Source organism: Sodiomyces alkalinus (assembly GCF_003711515.1).
Source record: "Sodiomyces alkalinus F11 unplaced genomic scaffold SODALscaffold_1, whole genome shotgun sequence".
Lineage (NCBI taxonomy): Eukaryota > Fungi > Ascomycota > Sordariomycetes > Glomerellales > Plectosphaerellaceae > Sodiomyces > Sodiomyces alkalinus.
Genome location: NW_021167079.1, coordinates 4,474,677 through 4,496,817, shown reverse-complemented (window position 1 = coordinate 4,496,817; position 22,141 = coordinate 4,474,677). Strand labels below are relative to the sequence as shown.

At 46.1% G+C, this 22,141-nt stretch overlaps 4 protein-coding genes, 1 non-coding gene and 2 pseudogenes across 7 annotated transcripts; 6 read left to right on the top strand and 1 right to left on the bottom strand.

Moving 5' to 3' along the window:
* The first annotated feature begins 5,460 nt into the window (after positions 1-5,460).
* On the top strand, positions 5,461-13,793 carry SODALDRAFT_375106 (phosphatidylinositol 3-kinase tor2). The gene is made up of 4 exons (XM_028614732.1): positions 5,461-5,730; positions 5,847-5,917; positions 6,003-12,733; positions 12,843-13,793. Exons 1-4 carry the CDS (start codon positions 5,666-5,668, stop codon positions 13,305-13,307), a joined length of 7,332 nt encoding a protein of 2,443 aa, XP_028470661.1. The 5' UTR covers positions 5,461-5,665; the 3' UTR covers positions 13,308-13,793.
* A 546-nt stretch (positions 13,794-14,339) lies between these two features.
* Positions 14,340-14,870, top strand: SODALDRAFT_336433 (endoribonuclease L-PSP; the record flags this gene model as incomplete). The annotated part of the gene is made up of 2 exons (XM_028612593.1): positions 14,340-14,451; positions 14,563-14,870. The coding sequence occupies 2 exons, from the start codon at positions 14,340-14,342 to the stop codon at positions 14,868-14,870; spliced, it is 420 nt and encodes a 139-aa protein (XP_028470660.1).
* A 1,263-nt stretch (positions 14,871-16,133) lies between these two features.
* On the bottom strand, positions 16,134-17,311 carry SODALDRAFT_327010 (hypothetical protein). The gene is made up of 3 exons (XM_028610317.1): positions 16,861-17,311; positions 16,458-16,738; positions 16,134-16,332 (listed from the first exon to the last, which is right to left on the bottom strand). The coding sequence occupies exons 1-3, from the start codon at positions 17,155-17,157 to the stop codon at positions 16,227-16,229; spliced, it is 684 nt and encodes a 227-aa protein (XP_028470659.1). The 5' UTR covers positions 17,158-17,311; the 3' UTR covers positions 16,134-16,226.
* Positions 17,312-17,893: 582 nt separating this feature from the next.
* On the top strand, positions 17,894-18,734 carry SODALDRAFT_327009 (hypothetical protein). The gene has a single exon (XM_028610316.1). The coding sequence runs from the start codon at positions 17,988-17,990 to the stop codon at positions 18,600-18,602; it is 615 nt and encodes a 204-aa protein (XP_028470658.1). The 5' UTR covers positions 17,894-17,987; the 3' UTR covers positions 18,603-18,734.
* Positions 18,735-20,434: 1,700 nt separating this feature from the next.
* Positions 20,435-20,505, top strand: SODALDRAFT_t21 (annotated as a pseudogene). The gene has a single exon. The product of its transcript is annotated as a tRNA-OTHER (tRNA).
* Positions 20,506-21,445: 940 nt separating this feature from the next.
* Positions 21,446-21,518, top strand: SODALDRAFT_t22. Its single transcript has one exon. It is a non-coding gene; the product is annotated as a tRNA-Lys (tRNA).
* Positions 21,519-21,723: 205 nt separating this feature from the next.
* On the top strand, positions 21,724-21,796 carry SODALDRAFT_t23 (annotated as a pseudogene). Its single transcript has one exon. The product of its transcript is annotated as a tRNA-OTHER (tRNA).
* Positions 21,797-22,141: the final 345 nt, after the last annotated feature.

Genomic DNA, 22,141 nt, shown 5'->3' with positions numbered 1-22,141 from the left:
TACTAGATAAGGCGGTAGGTAAAAGTACCTCGCCCTAGTCTTTAAGCGTAAAATAAGCCTAGTTAGGATCCTTATAGAGTTTATCCTCTACAGGAATATCTTCCGTGTCCTCTATAATAGTTGCTATTGAACTCCGGGCGTATAATAAGACTTTAAGAAAATCTATTTTACCCTCCGTAACCGTGTTCCGTAGTTAAAATACTTCTATCCGGGGCAGATACTCTACTATATCGTAATCTTGCCAGACTTTTAAGCCCGAGTATTATCTATCTTTTATAGATTTATTACCTAACTCGTATCTTAATACTTATCTCTATAATAATCTGAAAGGTATAGGTTCGGGGGTAGTATATCGGGATATAGCTTAGGAAGAAGATATCTTATTTCTCTTTTATACCTTTATTATCGTTAAAAGAATCTAAGAGAGGTTTTATAAAGCTCTCTCTTTATTAATCTATTAGTTTAAAAAGCGAATTATACTCGGTAGATTATCCGGTCCCGGTATAGGATTATTCTATAGTTCGGGCATCCATATATTATCGGCCGATTTCGTCTGTCTATATATTACTAACTCGGGCGAAATTATAGAAATAGCCCCTTATATTATCTTTATCTATAATTAACGGTAATAAACGAAGAAGAAGTTTATTAGAAGAAAGTAAAGCTAGAAAAATAATAGTTATATTTCTAAATCCTTAATTCTCTAGTGAAATCTTTCTAATCTATAATAAATAATAAAGAAGATAATCGGGACTAGACGTTCGGCTCGAGTCTTTTCTAGAGCTCTTTAAGTAACCACTAAAAGTCCTTACAACTTATAAAGTTTGCTATACGTATATCCTTCCACCACGAATAATAATATTACCTCCTTTTATAGTTCCTTCTCGTAATACCGCTATCTTTAAACTTATTCCAGTAATTATAACTTAGTTTATAGCACTTACTCTGGTTTCCTTTTTATTTAATACTTAGTCCGTTTAATAAGTTTATCCTGACCTGCTGCTAATATATCCTCTAATTATCTTAAAATCTTATTATCCTACTTATCGTTAGAATCCTTACTATCTGTGTTACCCGATTTAGGAGGTACTTCCGTAGGATATTTTAGCCGGGGTCTATTCTTAACTTTCCGTGGCTATACTATATCTAGTTTAACGTAGTAGTACTAAGGGCTAAGTGGATAGGAACTAGCTCGTAGTGTTTATTAGAGCCTTTTACTGTAAGAGTCTCCGGAGAGTAATCGATAATAACTTATACCCGATAGTACTACTACTTACTGAGAAGTATATCCTATTTATCCGCTTTACCTAAAATCAAGGCTTAGATAGTGCTTAGGATACCTCCGACTATTAGTCGGAGAAGATAAAACTCCGTAATAGGTAGAGTTTTATTATCCGTAAGTTATACTATATAAGGGGTATTTAGTCTATATACTAGAAAGCCGTATTTCTGCACGAATAGACGACTCACCGCTTTTATTATAGAACTAGAGTTAAGGAGAATTAGGTCCGAGTAAGTATTCTTTATATAGACGAAAATATATCCTAGGGTATTAGGTATGCCCTCCTTTATTCCAAAAGCGATATTCTTATAGCTATTCTTATTATCTTTACCAGGCTAAAGGGCTATATATATAGCTTTTGTTATAATATTCCTATACTTCTTCCTTGCTTAAACGCGATTTACCTCTCCTTATCCATCTCGCCTAAAGACCTCTATCTAAATAATATAATATAGTTCTGCTTTTATAAGTGGGGAGGCCTAAAATAGTTATATTATAGATATAGTAACGGGCTAGTTAGATAGGAAATCTATTATAGAAAATAGTGCTTTCCCCGCTATCTTTCTACCTTTAATAGGCTTAAGGCCTCGAAAGGTATTGTTAAAGTCGTTCTTCGTACCTTTTCCCGAGATCTAAACTTATTTTTCCCTACTAGATATCTCTGACCTATCTAGGCAAAGCGGAGTAGGTAAACGTGGTTAAGGAGTTTAGGATAATTAGAAAATAGTGTCTAGCTTATTCGCTTTATCTATAACTATAGGAGTAGGAGGGTATCTCTTAGGTTATTATCTCGGTTATACTATCAGCCTAGTAGGAGGCAGGGCGTAAGGTAACTTATTATTTAGGTTCTAGGGAGAGGGAGAGGGGGTATCTATAAAGGCTTAGCCCGAGTATTATTAGCGTTCTAATTTAGCTTATTCGGGTCTCTTTATCGTTTATTAAAAAGGATATCCTAGACTTCTAGGTACTCCTCTAATTCTAGGTACTTCTTCCTTAGGTCTACGTAATATCTTTATATAGTAGTTATTTTATTCTCTTAGGCGGTATTATAGACTATGCTGCTATAACGAGTATAAGTGAAGGGGAGGATATTACTAATATTTAGAGAGATAGCATGATATAATAGACTAGCAGCGTGATGGTAATAGTTTAGTTCCTCAACGGAAGATATAACGTGTATCTTATTAATATTCTTAAGGATAAGGTAAACTAGAATCTGCCCCGGTTAAGGCTTTATTAGTCCGGAGTCGGTTTACCTCTTATCTCGTAGCTTTGTATCCCGTGCCGTAAGTATATCCTCTTTCCGGGCGTCCTAGAGGTCACGGCGTTATTACTATTATTCCCTAAAGCCCTTATTTAGATAATCTCTAATAAACTATCCCTAGCTACCGTATCTAAAGCAGAAAACCTTATCAATATTCTAAGGAAAAGAGCGGTTATTCCGAGGCCTATTAGTTAAGGCTAAGGCCGATAACATGTTAGGATTATATAACTTATCGGCGGCCGGTCTCGCGGAGAGGCCCTTAATCTTATACACTAACGCCTTTAGGATTTTCTCTTATATCTCTCTAAACTCTTTTAAGAATTCTTAGTCCTTCGATTTTAGCGAGTCTTTATATTCTTTTTCTATTAGGTTAGATATATCGTGGTAACCTCGGGCTACCTTAATAATTATATATTTAACGTTTTTAAAAGTAACTATATCCTTCGGTATACCATGCCTTATCTTTCCCGAAACGGCTGACCTATTAACGACATGCTCCTATAGGCGAGAGTCTACCTTACCGTCTATTATCTATTCGTAAAAAAGTTAGATAAATAAATATCTAATCTTAGCCAATATCGCTTTATTATTAAGTTTAATTACTCTCTTAATATAATCTAGGAGCGTCTCCCTAACCTTCTTGGCGAAGTTAGAAGCCTTAAAAGCGGCCTATCCATTATATTAAGTTTTATCGTCTTTAAACTTACTTTAGAACTTTTCTTCAATAGCCCTCTACGAAATACGGTCCTTAGTATTCAGTATCTTTTACTACGCCTTAGCCTTACTGACTAAGTATATCCGTATAATCCTAAGCTTATATCTATCCTTAGCCTTTTCGCTTAGGCGCTCGCCGAATATATCTATTATATCCTTAATATTACCTAGGAACTCCGATCTAAGATAGGAGTATCCGGTGCCTAAGAACTTAGAAACGGTATCGCCTTTAAGGTTCTTTATTCTAAAACCTTACGAGTAAACGATTAATAGTAGCTAGGTACTAGGAGAGAGATCTTAGGTATTAGGGGAGGTAGAGTTAAAGGCGGGGGAAAAGGTAGATACTAAAACCACCGACTTCTTTTAAGGGAATAATAGCACCGGCGCTACTATAATAAGAAACGGTATAGTTAGTAAAGTCAGTAAAGGGATTTTAGAGGGAGTGATTCTATCCGTTTTCACGGATATCTAGGGGAAATAACGGAGGAGTAGTAAGGGGGGGGAATAATAAGGCTACGCGGAATCGTGCTAAATAAGTTACTATTAGGTAGGGGGGGTATTGAAATAAAATAAAAAACGAAAATAAGGATTCGGTATTCTCGTACTAATCTTTCTATAGCAGAAAAAGGATAATTCTAATATATATCTTATATATCTTATATATCTTATATATCTTATATATCTTCTATATCTTCTATATCTTCTATATCTTCTATATTCTATATATCTTCTATATTCTATATATCTTCTATATATCTTCTATATATTTTCTCTTCTTATTTTTAAAAAGGAAGAGAAGAAAATTTTAGGAGAGCTGATTCTTTATCCTATTATATTTTTATAGAAGAGAGAGTCCGTATAGTTATATTATTATCTCCGCCGTTAAACCTTCCTAGCCGTTTTGGCTAAGGTTATAGTTTCTTTTATCTACTTACTAAGTTCTATTCTTAAAGTAGCTTTTTTATTATAGGAGGTACTAACGTTATCGCTAGTTCCTATTATTCTAGGTCTAACCCGGTCCTCCTAGGTCTTACCTATCCTAGGGTAGATATAACCGGATATACCTTCTATTTTGGCCTAGATATAATTTTATCATTAAAAGTAACTTCTGGTTTTTAGTCGATTTGTTATAGGTGCTATCTTCTACGGGACGGTTATTTTCTTTTCTTAATATTATCCTTATTTTTACCTTAGTAACGATAAAGCAGAGACTAATACCTCGGCTCTATATAAGGACGGTAATTCCGCCTGCCTTTCTTATAGGGCACCCTAGGTCTTTTATAGGGTATTATATAGCAGTTTCTCCTATCATTATAGCTTTTCTGTTTTTCTCTTATATTAGTGATATATTTTTAGAGTCTTGATTTTATTTATCGCTTTCGCTTTTCCGTGGTCGGCTATTTCGAGATTTATCTTTATCCTTATTATCGTGCCGCGTCGCGAGATAGTAATAAAAGTATTATTTCTGTTTTAGTCGGTTATAATCGGTTATAATCGTATCAAAAAAGGAGTGCAAAGGCTAGTAGCATATTAGTAGATTAATTCTGGTTTAAGAAAACGAATAATAATAACGATCTTAGAGAAAAAAAACGAGAATAACTTAAGCTTAACTAAAGTGATATAGTTAACCCTTATACTAACCACTAAATTAAGATAATCGTCGTATACGTGGTATAGATATCTATATATAAGGAAGAAGCTAGCCGCTACCCTAGGCTATAGGAGAAGCTGGTAAAAGCTTTCTATATAAAGGCAGGTTACGTGACCCACCCCTCAGGCGACACGGCATTTCCAGCATTGATAGGAGATAGTGTAGGGGAGGCTGCTTAGTAGTTCAAAAGATAAGATAACGCAATGGATCGCATAAGTCGTCAGACCCAGGCCCCATCGTCTCCACACCACTATCCCCAACCCAACATCGTCATTTCCAGTTAGGTTAAGCTACCACTGTACAAGTACTTCGTAGCTACCATAACTCTGGTCACTGGGTCTCCCCAAAACAACGTAGAGTTCAGCCTCATTGACGAGGCATCGTATTACACAGAAAACTATCCTTCCACCATCTTCACCTTCTTCACCTTCCCACCTTCCTGCTTTTCCATTGTGGCTTCTTTCCACTCTGCATACTTTTATTTTTTTACCACCTCTTCACCATAGTATGTGCTTGTGCAACAACCCTTCTGTTTTTCTTTGCCGTTAGGTCAATCGCTTCGTCTCACCTTCTCTTTTACCCACTTTCTCCATCACGCCCACCACAACCCACAATCAATCTATCACCTACTCTGGTTAACGACTTCAAGCAGCAACCGCACAGTATCCCTCCCACTTGTCGCGATCCATGTCGCGTCCCCTGTGATTATCCGAATGCTTTAGGGCGCTAGAAGTGGAAGTAGAGGAGGGGGACAATGGCGACCCAACAACAGATCGCCCTTGAGCGGCTTGATGTGATCACCCGTGACCTTCGTTCTAGGTATGTTTTCTGTTCTGCCTTGTTTCTGTTTGTTCTGCAATTGCGCGCGCTTTTCTTTGATTATGGACCTATTCCAGGCACCCACATGCGAAGCAATTACTAACCACACAACATAGTCGAGTCTCTGATGATGCTCGGAGACGAGCTGCTCTTCAGCTCCGTGAGCTGGTCTTGGTTTGCCATCGAGGTTTGTCATTCCCCTTCATTTCTCAACTGCTGTCTTCGATCTTTGATCTTTGAGGCGTTTTGCTCATCTATTTTCGTTTCCTTAGACCTTCAACCAGACCACTTCAATACCGTCTACACGGCGGTCAATAATCGCATCACCCAGCTCATCGCCCATGGAAACGATTCGGCCGAACGCCTGGGCGGCGTCTATGCCCTCGATAGTATCGTCGACATCGAAACCTCCGACCAGGCAACCAAGTATGCCCGCTTTCTCCAAAACCTCAAGGCCATCCTGCGCGGCAAGGACACAATCCCCATGCCAGCAGCGGCCGTGACTCTGGGAAAGATGTGCCGTCCGGGCGGCTCTGTTATTAGCGAGCTGGTCGAATCCGAAACCCAGATGGCCCTGGAATGGCTACAAAACGACCGCGTTGAAGAACGTCGTTACAGCGCCGCCCTCGTCCTCCGCGAGCTGGCCAAGCAGGCCCCGACTCTTATGTACAGTTATGTGGGTCTTGTCCTGGACCTCATCTGGAGCAGTTTGCGCGACGCCAAGTATCTTATTCGTGCCACCTCGGCCGAGACCGTGGCCGCCTGCTTCCGCATCATCCGCGAGCGAGACCAGGAGCTGAAGAAGTCTTGGATGGAGAAAGCATACAACGAGCTCCTGCGAGGCCTTCAGAACGGCTCCATCGAGTACATCCACGGCTCCCTCCTCATGCTGAAAGAACTGCTGGAGCAGGGCGGCATGTTCATGCAAGAACACTACTCCGAGACATGCGAGATCGTCTTACGATACAAGGAGCATAAAGATCCGGCCGTCCGGAAGACCATCGTTCTCCTGATTCCCGACTTGGCCAGCTATTCCCCCGCCGAGTTTGACCAGAGCTACCTTCACAAGTTCATGATATACCTCATGGGTATGCTCAAGAAGGAAAAAGAGCGAACCGATGCCTTCCTGGCCATTGGCAACATTGCCACATCCGTTAAGAGCGCTATTGCCCCGTATCTAGACAATGTCATGATCTTCGTCCGCGAGGGCCTCAGCCAGAGCGCTCGGAAACGAGGGTCCGTCGACGCCGTCTTCGAGTGCATTAGTAGGCTTGCCGTAGCCGTCGGCCAGACCCTGAGCAAATACATGGAGGCCCTCCTCGACCCCATCTTCGACTGCGACCTCACCCCGAAACTGACCCAGGCCCTCGTCGACATGGCCTTCTACATTCTCCCGGCCCAGGAGACCATCCGGTCCCGGCTCCTCGACATGCTGAGCATCGTCCTCTGCGGCGAGCCTTTCAAGCCTCTGGGTGCGCCCCATCCCAACACCCTCACCGCGGCCCCCGTCATCAGCAAAGACGCCAGGGACCCCCACGCCTACGAGCACCGCAAGGCCGAGATCAAGCTCGCCCTCAATACCCTCGGGAGCTTCGACTTCGCAAACCACGTGCTTAATGAGTTCGTGCGCGATGTCGCCATCAAGTACGTCGAAGACGAGGACCCCGAAATTCGGGAAGCCGCTGCCCTCACTTGCTGTCAGCTCTACGTCCGCGACCCCGTCGTCAACCAGACTAGTTATCATGCCTTGCAGGTGGTCAGCGACGTTATCGAGAGGCTTCTCACCGTCGGCGTGTCCGACCCCGAGCCTTCTATTCGAAGGACCGTGCTGGCCGCGCTCGACGAGCGGTTCGACCGCCACCTCGCCAAGGCCGAGAACGTTCGTACCTTGTTCTTTGCCCTCAACGACGAGGTCTTTGCCATCCGAGAAGTGGCCATTTCCATCATTGGGCGCCTGGCCCAGCATAACCCGGCTTACGTGATTCCCTCTCTCCGCAAGACCCTGATTCAGCTCCTGACCGAGCTCGAGTTCTCCGACGTCGCCCGTAACAAGGAGGAGAGCGCGAAGCTCCTAAGCCTCCTGGTACAGAACGCCCAGGGTCTCGTCAAACCCTACGTCGACCCCATGATGTCCGTGCTCCTCCCCAAGGCCAGCGACCCGACTCCCTCCGTTGCTGCCACCATCCTGAGAGCCATGGGAGAGCTCGCCACCGTCGGAGGCGAAGATGTCCTTCCGTACAAGGACCGCCTGATGCCGCTCATCATCGACGCCCTCCAGGACCAGAGCTCGAACGTCAAGCGAGAAGCGGCCCTGCATGCGCTTGGCCAGCTGGCTAGCAACTCGGGATACGTCATCGAACCCTACCTCGAGTACCCCCAGCTCTTGGAGCTTCTCCAGGGCATCATCAGGACGGAAGACCAACGGGGTCCTCTGCGCAGCGAGACGATTAAATTGATCGGCATCCTTGGCGCCTTGGACCCTTACAAGTACCAGCAGGTCGAACAAGACAGGCCGGAGGTGCAGAGGCATGCCGAAGCCACGCAGATGACCGACATCTCCCTCATGATGACGGGCTTGACGCCCTCCAACAAAGAATACTACCCCACCGTGGTCATCAACGCCTTGCTGCAGATTCTCAAGGATAACTCTCTCCAGGCTCACCATCCCGCCGTCATCGAAGCCATCATGAACATCTTCCGCACCCTTGGCCTGGAGTGCGTATCATTCCTGGATCGGATCATCCCGGCTTTTCTCGGTGTCCTTCGCGCCGCACCCAACAAGAGGGTCGAATCCTACTTCAGCCAGCTCGCCACCCTCGTCAGTATTGTCCGCCAACATATCCGCAACTTTCTTCCCGAGATCGTCGACACGTGCCGCGAATACTGGAATGCCGGCCTGGGTCTGCAATCTACCATCTTGTCGTTGGTCGAGGCCATCTCGCGATCGCTGGAAGGCGATTTCAAGATCTACCTCGCAGGACTACTTCCCCTGATGCTGGGAGCCCTCGAGAAAGACACGTCACAGCGCCGCGTGCCTTCCGAGAGAGTCCTCCACACCTTGCTCGTCTTGGGTTCTAGCAGCGAGGAGTACATGCACCTGATCATCCCCGTCATCGTTCGCACGTTCGAGAAGCAAGGCCAACCCACGCATCTCCGCAAGGCGGCCATCGAGACCATCGGCAAGATCTCGTACCAGGTCAACCTGAACGACTACGCATCCAAGATCATTCACCCACTCACCCGTGTGATGGCTAGTGGCGATCCCACCTTGCGCGTTGCCGCGCTCGACACTCTCTGTGCCCTGATTCACCAGTTAGGAAAGGACTACCTGCATTTCATGGGCACCGTGAACAAGGTCATCGCCACGCACCAGATTCAGCATCAGAACTACGACCTCCTGGCCAGCAAGCTGCAGAAGGGCGAAGTCCTCCCCCAGGACCTCGGGTCGGCGGACCGCTTCGTCGACCACGTCGATAGCAACATGTTTGGCGAACTGGCTTCCAAGAAGCTCGAGATGAATGCCATCCACCTCAAGGCGGCCTGGGATACCAAGGGCAAATCGACCAAGGAGGACTGGCAGGAGTGGCTGCGCCGGTTCTCAACCACGCTCCTGGCTGAGTCGCCGAACCACGCACTTCGCGCCTGTGCGGCGCTCGCCAGCTCGTACCTGCCCCTGGCCCGCGAACTGTTCAACTCGGCCTTCGTGTCGTGTTGGTCCGAGTTGTTCGACCCGTTCCAGGACGAACTCATCAGCAACATCGAGAACGCCATCAATTCGGAAAACGTGCCGCCCGATCTGCTCGGCTTGCTCCTTAACCTCGCCGAGTTTATGGAACACGATGACAAGGCCTTGCCGATAGACATACGCATCCTGGGGCACCAAGCGGGCCGCTGCCACGCGTACGCGAAGGCCCTCCACTACAAGGAACTCGAGTTCTTGCAGGACCAGAGCAGCGGCGCCGTCGAGGCGCTCATTGGCATCAACAACCATCTCCAACAATCCGACGCCGCCATCGGCATTCTCCGAAAGGCTCAGCTGTACAAGGAAGGCATTCAGCTGAGGGAAACCTGGTTCGAGAAGCTCGAGCGCTGGGAGGAAGCCCTCGACTTTTACACGAAGCGCGAGCAGGATCTTGGCGAGGACCAGTCCGTGCCCGTGGAGATCATCATGGGCAAGATGCGCTGCCTGCACGCGCTGGGCGAGTGGGATTCGCTCGCCAACCTCGCCAGCGACACGTGGTCCAACTCGTCCCCGGAGGTGCAGCGCCTCATTGCTCCGCTGGCCACTGCCGCCGCATGGGGCTTGGGCAAGTGGGAGTCGATGGATCACTATCTCCAGTCCATGAAGCGTCACTCGACCGACCGCTCCTTCTTCGGGGCCATTCTCGCCCTGCACCGCAATCACTTTAGGGAAGCGCTGAACTGCGTGCAGCAGACGCGGGACGGTCTCGATACCGAGCTTAGTGCTCTCGTGAGCGAGTCGTACAATCGCGCCTACACGGTGGTCGTCCGGGTGCAGATGCTGGCGGAGCTGGAGGAGCTCATCTTCTACAAGCAGACAGACGAGAAGAAAAGGGCGGCCATGCGCCGCACATGGGAGACGCGACTCATGGGCTGCCAGCGCAACGTCGAGGTGTGGCAACGCATGCTGCGGCTACGAGCACTCGTCATGAGCCCTTCGGAAAACATGCAGATGTGGATCAAGTTTGCGAACCTCTGCCGCAAGTCGGGGCGCATGGGCCTCGCCGAGAAGTCGTTGAAGCTGCTCGTCGGCACCGACTCGGTGCTCACCAGCATGATTCCTTATTGGAACGAACGCCCCGGACAGTTCACGGCGAGTTTGCCTAGGAACATCCCGTCGCAGATCATGTACGCGGTTCTCAAGTACCAGTGGGATGTCAGCCAGCAACTGGGCCGCAAGACGTCGACCATGGCGGATCGGACGCTCTACAGCCTACGCAGGTTCACGCAGGATTTGACCCACCGACACGAGGTGACCAAGGCGCACCTCTCGGCACAGGTGCCCCAGGGGGTGGACATCATGAACGGCGGCGGGGACTACGGATTCCCCCATCCCTTTGACACGAACGGAGTGATGAGTCCGCAGACGCAACGTGCGCTGCAAGAACAAACGGTCCTGTTGGCGAAATGCTACCTGCGGCAGGGACACTGGCTGATTGCCCTGAATAAGGAGACATGGCATCACAACCACGTGAAGGATATCCTTGCCGCCTACAATTCCGCCACCAAGTTCAACCCCCGCTGGTATAAGGCGTGGCACGCATGGGCGCTGGCCAACTTCGAGATCGTCCAAGCCGCCGCGTCCCGGGGCGGCGAGCTCAACGTCCCGGTATCGGAACAGCAGCTGATCCTCGACCACGTCGTCCCGGCCGTCCGTGGATTCTTCAAGTCGATCGCGCTGTCGGAGGGCAGCTCCCTGCAGGACACGCTCCGCCTGCTGACGCTTTGGTTCGCTCACGGTTCCAGCGCAGGTGTTAACGCCGCTGTGACGGAAGGTTTCACGCAGGTCAGCGTCGATACCTGGCTGGAGGTGATCCCCCAGCTCATTGCGCGCATCAACCAGCCGACGCGACGTGTGCAGCAGACGGTCCACAGCCTCTTAGCCGACGTGGGCAGGGCGCACCCGCAGGCTCTCATCTACCCGTTGACGGTGGCGATGAAGTCCTGGCAGAGCGCGCAGCGGTCGCGGTCTGCGGCGCAGATCCTCGACAGCATGCGGCAACACAGCGCCAATCTCGTCGCGCAAGCCGACGTCGTCAGCCACGAGCTTATCAGGGTCGCTGTGCTGTGGCACGAGCTGTGGCACGAGGGCCTCGAGGAGGCGTCGCGGCTGTACTTTGGCGACCACAACATCGAGGGCATGTTCGCAACGCTGGAGCCTCTCCACGACCTCCTGGAACGCGGACCCGAGACGCTTCGGGAAATCTCTTTCGCGCAGACGTTTGGTAGGGACCTCACGGAAGCGCGGGAGTGGTGCCGCCAGTACGAGACCAGCCGGGACGTCAACGACCTCAACCAGGCGTGGGATCTGTACTACCAGGTTTTCAGGCGGATTTCGCGGCAGCTGCCGCAGCTGACGTCGTTGGAGCTGCCGTATTGCTCGCCCAAGCTCCTGGCGGCCAAGGACCTGGACCTCGCGGTCCCGGGCACCTACCGCAGCGGCCAACCGATCGTGCGCATCATGGAGTTCGACGGCACCTTCACTGTTATTAATAGCAAACAGCGGCCGAGGAAGATCAGCGTCATGGGTAGCGACGGTGTACGCTATGGCTTCCTGCTGAAGGGCCACGAAGACATCCGTCAGGACGAGAGGGTGATGCAGCTGTTTGGCCTCTGCAACACGCTGCTCGCCAGCGACTCGGAGTGCTACAAGCGTCACCTTAACATCGAGCGCTTCCCGGCCATCCCGCTGTCGCAGAGCTCGGGTCTCTTGGGATGGGTGCCCAACAGCGACACGCTCCATGTCCTTATCAGGGAATACCGAGAGAGCAGAAAGATCCTCCTTAATATCGAGCATCGCATCATGCTCCAGATGGCTCCCGACTACGACAATCTCACGCTGATGCAGAAGGTGGAAGTGTTCGGCTACGCGTTGGACAACACGACGGGCCAGGATCTCTATCGGGTCCTGTGGCTCAAGAGCAAGAGCTCCGAGGCCTGGCTGGAGAGGCGGACCAACTACACTCGATCTCTGGGCGTGATGTCGATGGTCGGGTACATCCTCGGACTCGGCGACAGGCACCCGTCGAATCTTATGCTGGATCGCATAACGGGCAAGATCATCCATATTGATTTTGGCGATTGTTTCGAGGTTGCCATGAAGCGCGAGAAATACCCGGAGCGGGTGCCGTTCCGATTGACACGCATGCTCACGTACGCCATGGAGGTTAGCAACATCGAGGGAAGTTTCAGGATTACATGCGAACATGTCATGCGGGTGCTGCGCGACAACAAGGACAGTCTTATGGCGGTCCTAGAGGCGGTACGTGGACCTTTTCGCCCTTTATTTCTTTTTTTCTTTCTTTTTCTGTTACCCTTTTGTCAACGCCTCTAGCCGAAACTCGAACTGACAGGACATGTGTGTTTCCCAGTTCATTCACGATCCTCTCCTGACTTGGCGCCTCACCGACACCAAGGCAGCCAGCCCGACGGGTCCCGACTTCCGAGCGGCGGGCGATCCAGTCGTCGCAGGACCGCAGGGCCCTCGCGATCGTCGGCCGTCGATCCTCGAAGCCGACGCGCCTCCCTCGGAACTGCTGGCCATGGGAGGAGACACGGCGGGGCTGGCGGGTGCCGCGTCAAGGACACGGGCGAGGGCGAATTCGTCGGTGGTGCCGAGCAGCCTCGCGAACGGCGTCAACGGGCAGGAGGGCCCGGAAGTGCAGAACGCGCGGGCACTGGAAGTGCTGGATCGCGTGTCGCAGAAGCTCACGGGCCGGGATTTCAAGCCCGACGAGGAACTGGATATTGTCAGCCAGGTGAACAAGCTCATTACGGAGGCGACCAAGCTGGAGAACCTCTGCCAGCACTACATCGGATGGTGCAGCTTCTGGTGATGACGGGGAATCCGAATGGTTGCAGTGATACGGGACGGGGAGGCTCGGATCTTGGAGTAGGAGAATCATGTGAAGGGAGAGGTGAAGGATCTTGCGGATGTCTTTCTTCATTTTCTTGAGGCTCGAGTTTCGAGGGGGTGATGTGTGGAACTGGCGTTGGGTGGGGGGAGGGGGCCAATCTTTTGCCATGAGTGCCTATTTGATAGAGGGCTTGATGGATTTCAGGGTTGTCGGAAAGGGTCTCTTTCGCGAGTGCCTTTTCTTCTTTATTTTTGTTATTCTCTTCCTTGCTACATACCCCCTCAGGTCTCAGGGGAATGACTTGGCTGGTGGTATTTTGGTCTTTTTTTTGTTTTCTTTCAACGGATGGCCTCTAGGGATCGGCCGGACTAGATGCTTTGCAACAAGGGGCGTTGCGGATTTCTAGATCCTAGGAGAACGAAAATAACAGTTTTCGTCTTTGACGACAGGGATGGAGAAGGGAGGTCGTGATGCTATGATGCATGTGTTGAACCAAAGTGGTATATGGACTCATCACATTGAAATGACCTATTAGAGTCATCGTAATGATTCTTCCTCGGTCCTTTAGTGTCCCGCCGTTCGCTAGATCTGCCAGCGATCCTCGACAGAGTTTCATTTTGACGTTGGCGGACTGATGTTATGCCGTTAGTGGAGAAGTAGCATTTTCCTAAATAGGATAATGGTGGCTTCGGTGATACCGTGATAGCTATGTGAGCCTTGGCGATGGGGGCGCGAAAAGGCCCCAGGGGCAAGGGGAGAGAGGAGATACTGCCCCTGAGAGGGAGGAGACGGTCAGGTATAAATGGATGGTCTCCTCGTCTCGTCATTTCTTTCCGACTTGTCAGTTTGACAATTACAAGTCTGTCTCTTCCGTCCTCAACGCACCTCTGAGGCTAAGCGTCCACTCCACTTACACCGTCATCCTCTTACACCAACTTCTCCAGAAATCATCAACCTCACAGCCTACGACAGTCGACAACCCCATAGTGCCCCACACACTACCGGTCAAGAATGTCGCATCTTACATACTTTGCCTACCCCGACCACGGTGTCCATCTTCAAGAGGCCATGCACTACAGCCAAGCCGTGCGGGTGGGAGACCGGATCGAATGCGCCGGACAGTGTACGTTTTCCTCTCCCTTCCTCTACCCCCCCTCCCCATTCATCTTAGCTTGTCTCACTCATCCCCTATTTTTGTACATGTACAATGATTCTAACAAAGCGACTACGAAAGGCGGCTGGGACGCCAAGACAGGCAAAGTCCCAGAGGACCCAGAGGAGGAAGTGGCCAACGCATTCAAGAACGTGGACCTCAACCTCCGGTGGGCGGGCGGCAAGGGCTGGTCACAGGTGTACAAGGTCAGGCTCTACGTCACCGACCTCAGCGACGAGTTCATCGGGGTCTTCCTCAAGCACCTGCGCGAGGCGGTGCCGGATCACAAGCCCATCTTGACGGGGGTCAAGGTTGCGAGTTTGGCGTCGCCGGATACGAGGTTGGAAGTTGAGGTTTCTGCGCATGTTCCGGGGGTGGATGGCGCATAAAGTGTGGTTTTTTCTTCTTTTTTCTTCTTCTTTTCTTTAAAAGGAAAAAGAAAAAAACAAACAATTGCGAATAGATCAAATCTAAATATCAAGTCGCTTCAGCTCATCATTCTGGTGTAAGTGGTGTAAGGCGGGGGGTTCCACGGAGGCGGCGAAAGGGCATGTTGCCACGTTACCTAGCCTACTTGCCAATTTCTTTATAATTCAATTCTGTTTATGGGCAGGATTTTCGTCTCGTCATCTCCTTGACGATGGGATTTCTGTCTTTCACGAGTCGGATCTCAATCTCAAATCTGGAAGCGAGGTATCCAATATCACGTGATGCATCGCAATATGAAGATCCCAGTGCCCTTGGGCGCAGAGAGTCCAGCTTCAACGACTTTCTTCACTTCTCCCCTGACACCAAACCACTTCGACAACTTGCGTGCACGAGATGCCACGCGCAGATGTTGCGCTGCACCCGCCAAAGGCAGCCTGATGGGGACTGCGACCGATGTCTGACCTCCCATGCTTCCTGTATTCAGCGGACCCTCGACGGCTGGGTAGGCCACCGCATGCGACGAACGGAAGGCCAAACAAGGTTACAAGCCAAGGCCTCCAAATCAACACAAGTCCGAAGCAAGTCGCGGGGGTGGCAGAGTATACAGAGGAAGAGAGTGGATCCATGCCTGCATTCACGGAAGAAGCCCCGACGTTAGGCGCATCCCAGCAGAGAGACGAGCTCGCGGACGCCCGACGGGCCTGTGGGCAATACACACGAAAGAGAACCAGGAAATCATCCCGAGACTCATCCTTCCGATACAATAATCCAGCATTCTTCGTATCTATTACCACTGGATCATCGTCTCTCGCATATTGGTTTTCTCACATCCAATTCTGACGACATGGACTTATCCAACGACGTCTTCAGCACCGGCACCGCTGATTCACGGCCAACCACTGACACCGTGTCTCTCAAGACAACATTGAAGCAATCTCCTCGATGAATTTGCTGGAGATACACGTACCGAATGGACTCCGATCCAGTGGTGACCCTCACGGCGCTTCGCCTCGAATTATATCAATGTCTCAACACCGCAACATCTATCGAGAAAAGCAAGAAGCAGTGGACAGCCGAGTCAGGTTCAAGACAAGAAAAGAAAAGAAAAGAAAAGAAAAGAAAAGAAAAGAAAAGAAAAGAAAAGAAAAGAAAAGAAAAGAAAAGCAGGGGAACGCTGTTGAAGAATATAAACTGGGAATGGTAATGAAAGTTTATGCATTGCTCCAGAAAGGGATACGAGGATGGCATCAAATGATTCTTCTACTATCCATCCGGCCTCTCGCTCCTCTCCCCCAGAACTCCCTGTTGGTTGTTTCTCATCTTTTTTTCATCACTTTTTCAAAAGCTTCCCTCATTTCTTCTGTTTTGAAGGAACCCCTGACGATCTTGAACACATAATACCATTGTGCCAGACATAATATACTGGTGGCCACATGCAGTTAGCGAGAGTCGACTTTCCATCCCATGAGATGAAATCACCAGACACCATTGTACTTTGTCCAGGACGAAGGACGAGGACGAGAAGCAAGTTGAGGGCAAAAACTCACAAAGCAGAAACACCGAAGCAGGCGCAGGCCATTGTGATATTCTCCAACGCCTGGATGGTGTCCAGGCCCAGGCCGGCGATGTGTCCAATGGCGGCGCGCTTTCGAAGGTCCAGCACCACATACTGTTCCGCGTCGCTGCGAACCACGAACATAAGCGGGAAGGCGATGAGCCACATGATCGACGACGCGGAGAGGACGACAAAGTACCAAGCCGGCGGCTTCATGTTGCTTGGCGATATGGGCTTTATCGTCGGTCCCACCAGGAAGACATGAAGCGATGCCTGCGGCGTTGCGGTGTGAGAGTAGAAAAGGGGGGACACATTAACAGCACGCTCACTCCGCAAAGGGGGCAAAGGACCGCTGGATTCATCCAGACAGTGGGACTTCATCGCTATGTACTTACGCATGCTAGGTTGTAGGTTGATACGGCCAACAGCATACCTGTCGGCTTCTTCGATATAATGCCCGCCGAGAACCCCAGAACGAAGGCACCCGACAGCCAGCGACCAGCACCCATGTTGAAAGCTCGGTCGTAGAGAATTAGAACGGGATTTGTTTCTTTGGCCTTCTTTCCCTTTGGACTCCCTGCTGGCGCCAATGGAGTGGTGGTGTTCTGACTCTGTTGTAGCTGGGAAGGGTGTGTGTTGTGAGGCTGATGGTATGGCCCGTACGGGGCATCGACGCGCGAACTGCCCGGCATCTATCCTGATGACGGACAGCGTTGCCTGAGTTTTGGCGGGCAGAGAAGACTAACAAAAGAAGAAAAAAAGGGAAAAAGGGAGCTCAGACAGGGTAGGCAGTAGAGTAGAACATATCAGTCTGGCATTTGACTAGTAAAAGTCGAAGAGGCGAGGAGACAGATGAGATGAGGAGAACTTCCATCGGCTCAAAAAACGTGGTCAGACTGTCAGTATATGAAGACGACAGGGCGCCAGGGACCCCGGGGCAACAGAGCCGAATGACAGGATGAACAGGGGTCTTCCATAGCCACAATGCACTGTAGCAGTAAGAACAGGGGATGCAGGCCTCACAAAGACGGGATAATTTTGGCCCGCTTACCAGATCACGATGATATATTCATAATCCACTTCACGACACAGAAGCATTGGATTTATCTTTATTACTCATCTTTTTCTTACGGATTTATATTCTGGAAGACGTGCTGGGATAGTTGGTCAGTTTTGCGCATCTGTATTTGTTCTCTTATGATACATGTAATGACGGATCCATCTCATTGTCCTTACCCAGACCCTTTCTTCATCTTACAAGTTATAAGATTTTAAAAGGCTTCTAGAGGATCAACACGGCGTACATCGCCGCTATTCTTAATCTAATTATGAACAGTGGAATCTTCTTGAAAGCAACCATGTCTTATAAAAGCAGATGCAGGAATTCCACCTGTGGCGAGTATATTCACATCACACCAATGACCAAATCACTTCAACTACAAGGACAAGTCAGAGCAAACTGAGTGTATTATTATAATACCGGGAGAGTTGTCCACTCAAATCACAGAAACGGTAACCCATAATGTCGTCCAGAACACCGCCTCGTGTCCAAGCGGCCATATCAGCAACCAAAACCGCCCTCAGAGAAGCCAACAGTTTCTATGCCCTCGAGATAGACAATTTCCCTGTCATGGCAGGCATCAGAGCAGGCATCAAAACCACAGCGGACTTCTTTCTCCGAATCGACGAGTACACCCGCGGAGTATTGACCCCCGAGGAATTCCTCTCTGCCCTGTCCAACCTGAGATCACTGGCCCAGGACCGCCGGATCATCCTGCAGGACGCTTCGAGGCGAGGCAAAGCCATGCGCGTCTCCCTCCCCGAGCCCGCCGAGTTGAAGCTGCGTTACACGGTCAACGACTTTCGCACCGGTCGTTCGTTTCATGACTACATCCGGGATGTGACCTTGTGGGTCGAGGGTGAGTTGGCCGAGAACGAGAGTCTCGATCTTTCCGGGGAGGTGAGAGATGATGTCTTCTTCAGCGTTCTGTTTGTGGGGATTAAGGATGAGTTCTTGTCGTACTTTGAAGACTCTCTCTCCAGATCCGATCGGCGGTCGCTTGAAGAGATTGAGAAAGCCTGGTGGAGGTTGTTGAAAGATCGCAACCTTTTGGCCCGGGTTGCCACTTCTTCCTAACCAGTCTCGCGGCTCGCCTAGTGCTGGAATATATTATGCATGCAGAGCAAAGGTGAGTCAAGAAGAGCCTTGCCGTTTTATGTGAGGCTTTAAGCGTTGACACTTTTACTGAAAATATCAACTCATTTCTCCTCCTTTATTCGTAAGACTGTGACTCTACTATGGAATGCTATGAGAAATGAGAATGCTATGAGAATGCTAGAGAATGCTAGAGAATGCTAGAGAATGCTAGAGAATGCTATGAGAATACTATGAGAATGCTATGGCTAACCTTAAAGTGAGGGCTAAGATCCCTCATATAAGAAAGGATTTATTAAATCCGCTTTAAGAAGAAAACAAATATTTTCGAAATAGGTAGTAGTTAGGGTGATGGCCTAACTAGCTCAAAATTTTCGTAGTCGTAACTGAAAGGTTGATCGACCACATTGGGTCTGAAAAAAGCCTAATGCAAAGTAACGTACAGCAGTGAGGAATCTTGGTCAATGGCCTAACGGCTGAACTAGCAACTTGAGTAAATGAGAAGTTTGAAAATATAAATGTAAGTAAAATTTAATTAATTATTCGAATAAAATTTTAAGTATATATAGATAATGACAATATATATATAAAGGTCTTAACCAATTACGTGCTAGTAGTCGCGGTAATACGTATAAGACTAGTGTTATTTATTTTAAATAGGTTTAAAGGGTACCTAGACGGTTAAAATATCCTAAAAAAGGTAATATTTGACTAGAGTTTTATATAAGGAGATAGTACTTAGAGTGGAGAGATAATATTCTGTGATACTAAAAGGACTGGTAAAGGCGAAGGCAGTCTCTTATATAAAAACTGACGTTAAAGGACGAAGGCATAGATCACGAACAGGATTCGGTACCCCAGTAGTCTTTGCAGACAATACTGAATGCTATAGGTTAGATATTATTTAGTCTATAAATAAAAATGAAAGCATTCCACCTCAAGAGTAATATGGCAACGCAGGAACTGAAATCACTAGGCCGTTTCTGACACCAGTAGTGAAGTATATTATTAAATTCGATGATCCACGAAAAACCTTACCACAATTTAAATATTTTATTTTTAAAATACAGGCGTTGCACGGCTGTTTTCAGTTAATGTTATGAAACTATAGAGATTCTATGAATTAACGAAATCCTCTGCTTTATTTTTAAATATATTATAATAAAGCATTCTTCCTTTATATTAGATTTGATAAAGAGGAAAAAGACAAGTCATCATAGCCCTGATATTATGGGCTATAGACGTGCTATATATTCCTTAATAAAGAGAAGCAAAAATATAAATTTAAGCTAATCTTAAAAAAAAGGATATAAATATATATAAGGATTATAGTCTGAAACTCGACTATATAAATAAGTAATTACTAGTAATCGTGAATCACTATGTCACGGTGAATATTCTCTCGGATTAGTACTAACTACTCGTTATATACTGAAAGGAGTGTATATAATAAGTTTGCTTTTTTATTATAATCTCTTCTAGTTATTAACATAGAATATTATAATAGAAATCTTCGTATACGTAGCTCTGATTAGTGTAAAGTCGAAATATAGTTCGTGTAGTGGAAGTTACACGGGATAAATAAAAGTAAAATATAATTATATATATAATACAAAAAAATATACTTATAGTATAGTATTATATATTTTAATAAAGTATCAGAAAATATAAGAGTTTGAATCTCTTTCTTTTTATTAATAAATTACACTTTCTTAAGTATAATCTAAAGGAGGGTTCCTTTATCGGTAAGAAGGGTTAAGCTGTAAACTCAATAGCAAAATAATGCTTTAAGAGTTCGAATCTCTTATCTCCTAGCCTTTATAGCTCAACGGTAAAGCATAATACTATTAATATTATAATAGATATTCGATTTATCTTAAGGGCTTTACACTATATAATTTTAATTAAGGTGCGTTAGTCATAATAAAATTAAAAATATCGATAAGTAACTTAATAAGAAGTAATTTTTAAGATTATCCTTTCTATTTAGTTTCTCCTTCTTCTTAACCTTTATATACTAGTATAAGTTTATTTACTATAGCTTTTAATACTACTTTAAGTCTATATAGTTTCGAAAACTCTTATGTTTTCTTTTATATAGGAATTATAACAGTTATATTATCTTCTGTTATATGATTTAGAGATATTATATCTAAAGGTATATTTTTGGGTAATTATATATTAGCTATATAAAAAGGAATTAATCTAGGTATAATACTTTTTATAGTATCTAAAGCTTTATTTTTCCTTACTATATTCTAAGCTTTCTTTTATAGCGCTTTATCACCTATAGTTAAATTAGGAGCCTAATAACCACTTATGGATATAGAAGCTATAAATCCTTTTGAATTACCTTTACTTAATACAGTTATATTATTATCTAGTAGTGTAACAGTAACTTATGCTCATTATGCCTTAATTAAAGAAGATAGAGGGGGAGCTTTATACGGTTCTATTACTATAGTTATATTAGCTGTTATTTTTATAATATTCTAAGGAGTAGAATATAGTGTATTATCTTTTACTATAAGTGATAGTGTATATAGTATATGTTTTTACTTTAGGACAGGTTTCCACGGATTCCACGTTATAATAGGTATAATATTCTTGGCTGTAGGTTTATAAAGAATTTATGCATACTATTTAATAGATAATTATCACGTAGGATTTGAATCTGGAATATTATATTGATATTTTGTAGATATAGTTTGACTATTCTTGTATATATCAGTTTACTATTAAGGTTTATAATTCATAATAAAAAAATTTAAAGTAGATATCTGCTAATTAGTTATAATAAAACATTATATATAAATTTTTTATTAGGGACTTTAGTATAAAGGTTAATACGTATAACTTTTAATTATTATAATATTGGTTCGAATCTATTAGATCCTATTCTATAATAATATATATAATTATAGAATTTATAGTAATAGATTGGTTTATATAAAAAAAGATTATAAAGAAAAGATGTATTAGCGATTATAATTTAATAGTAAAATCGCCGTCTTCCACACGGAATTTATTAGTTCGAGTCCGACTAATCGTAAGAGGTAAAATATATATTATTATATAAAATATAGTAATAATAATAATAATTAAATTAGTAACTTAATTAGTAAAGGATTTTCTTATCACGAAAATAGATATCGGTTCGATACCGGTCTAATTCGTAAATTTTTATTGTATTTTTCTAATAAGAAAAAGTAAGTATATTTAAACATAATAAAAAGGAAAGGTTGTTATTGTATGTTAGTACCTGGGTGTTCGAGTCACCTTCTTTCCGTAATTATTACTATAAATATAACTAACGTTGGTTATATACTACTTAAAAATCTTCCCTTTTAGGGTAATTATATCTAAAGTTTTAATGATAAATTTATTTATTATAGATGAAATGTATACTAGTGGATTTAAAACAGGAGCTTTAGATATTATATCTTTATTTATAATATTATATGGAATTTCTATTATAGTAAGTAGAAATCCTATAGTTTCTGTGTTATTTTTAGTAGGAT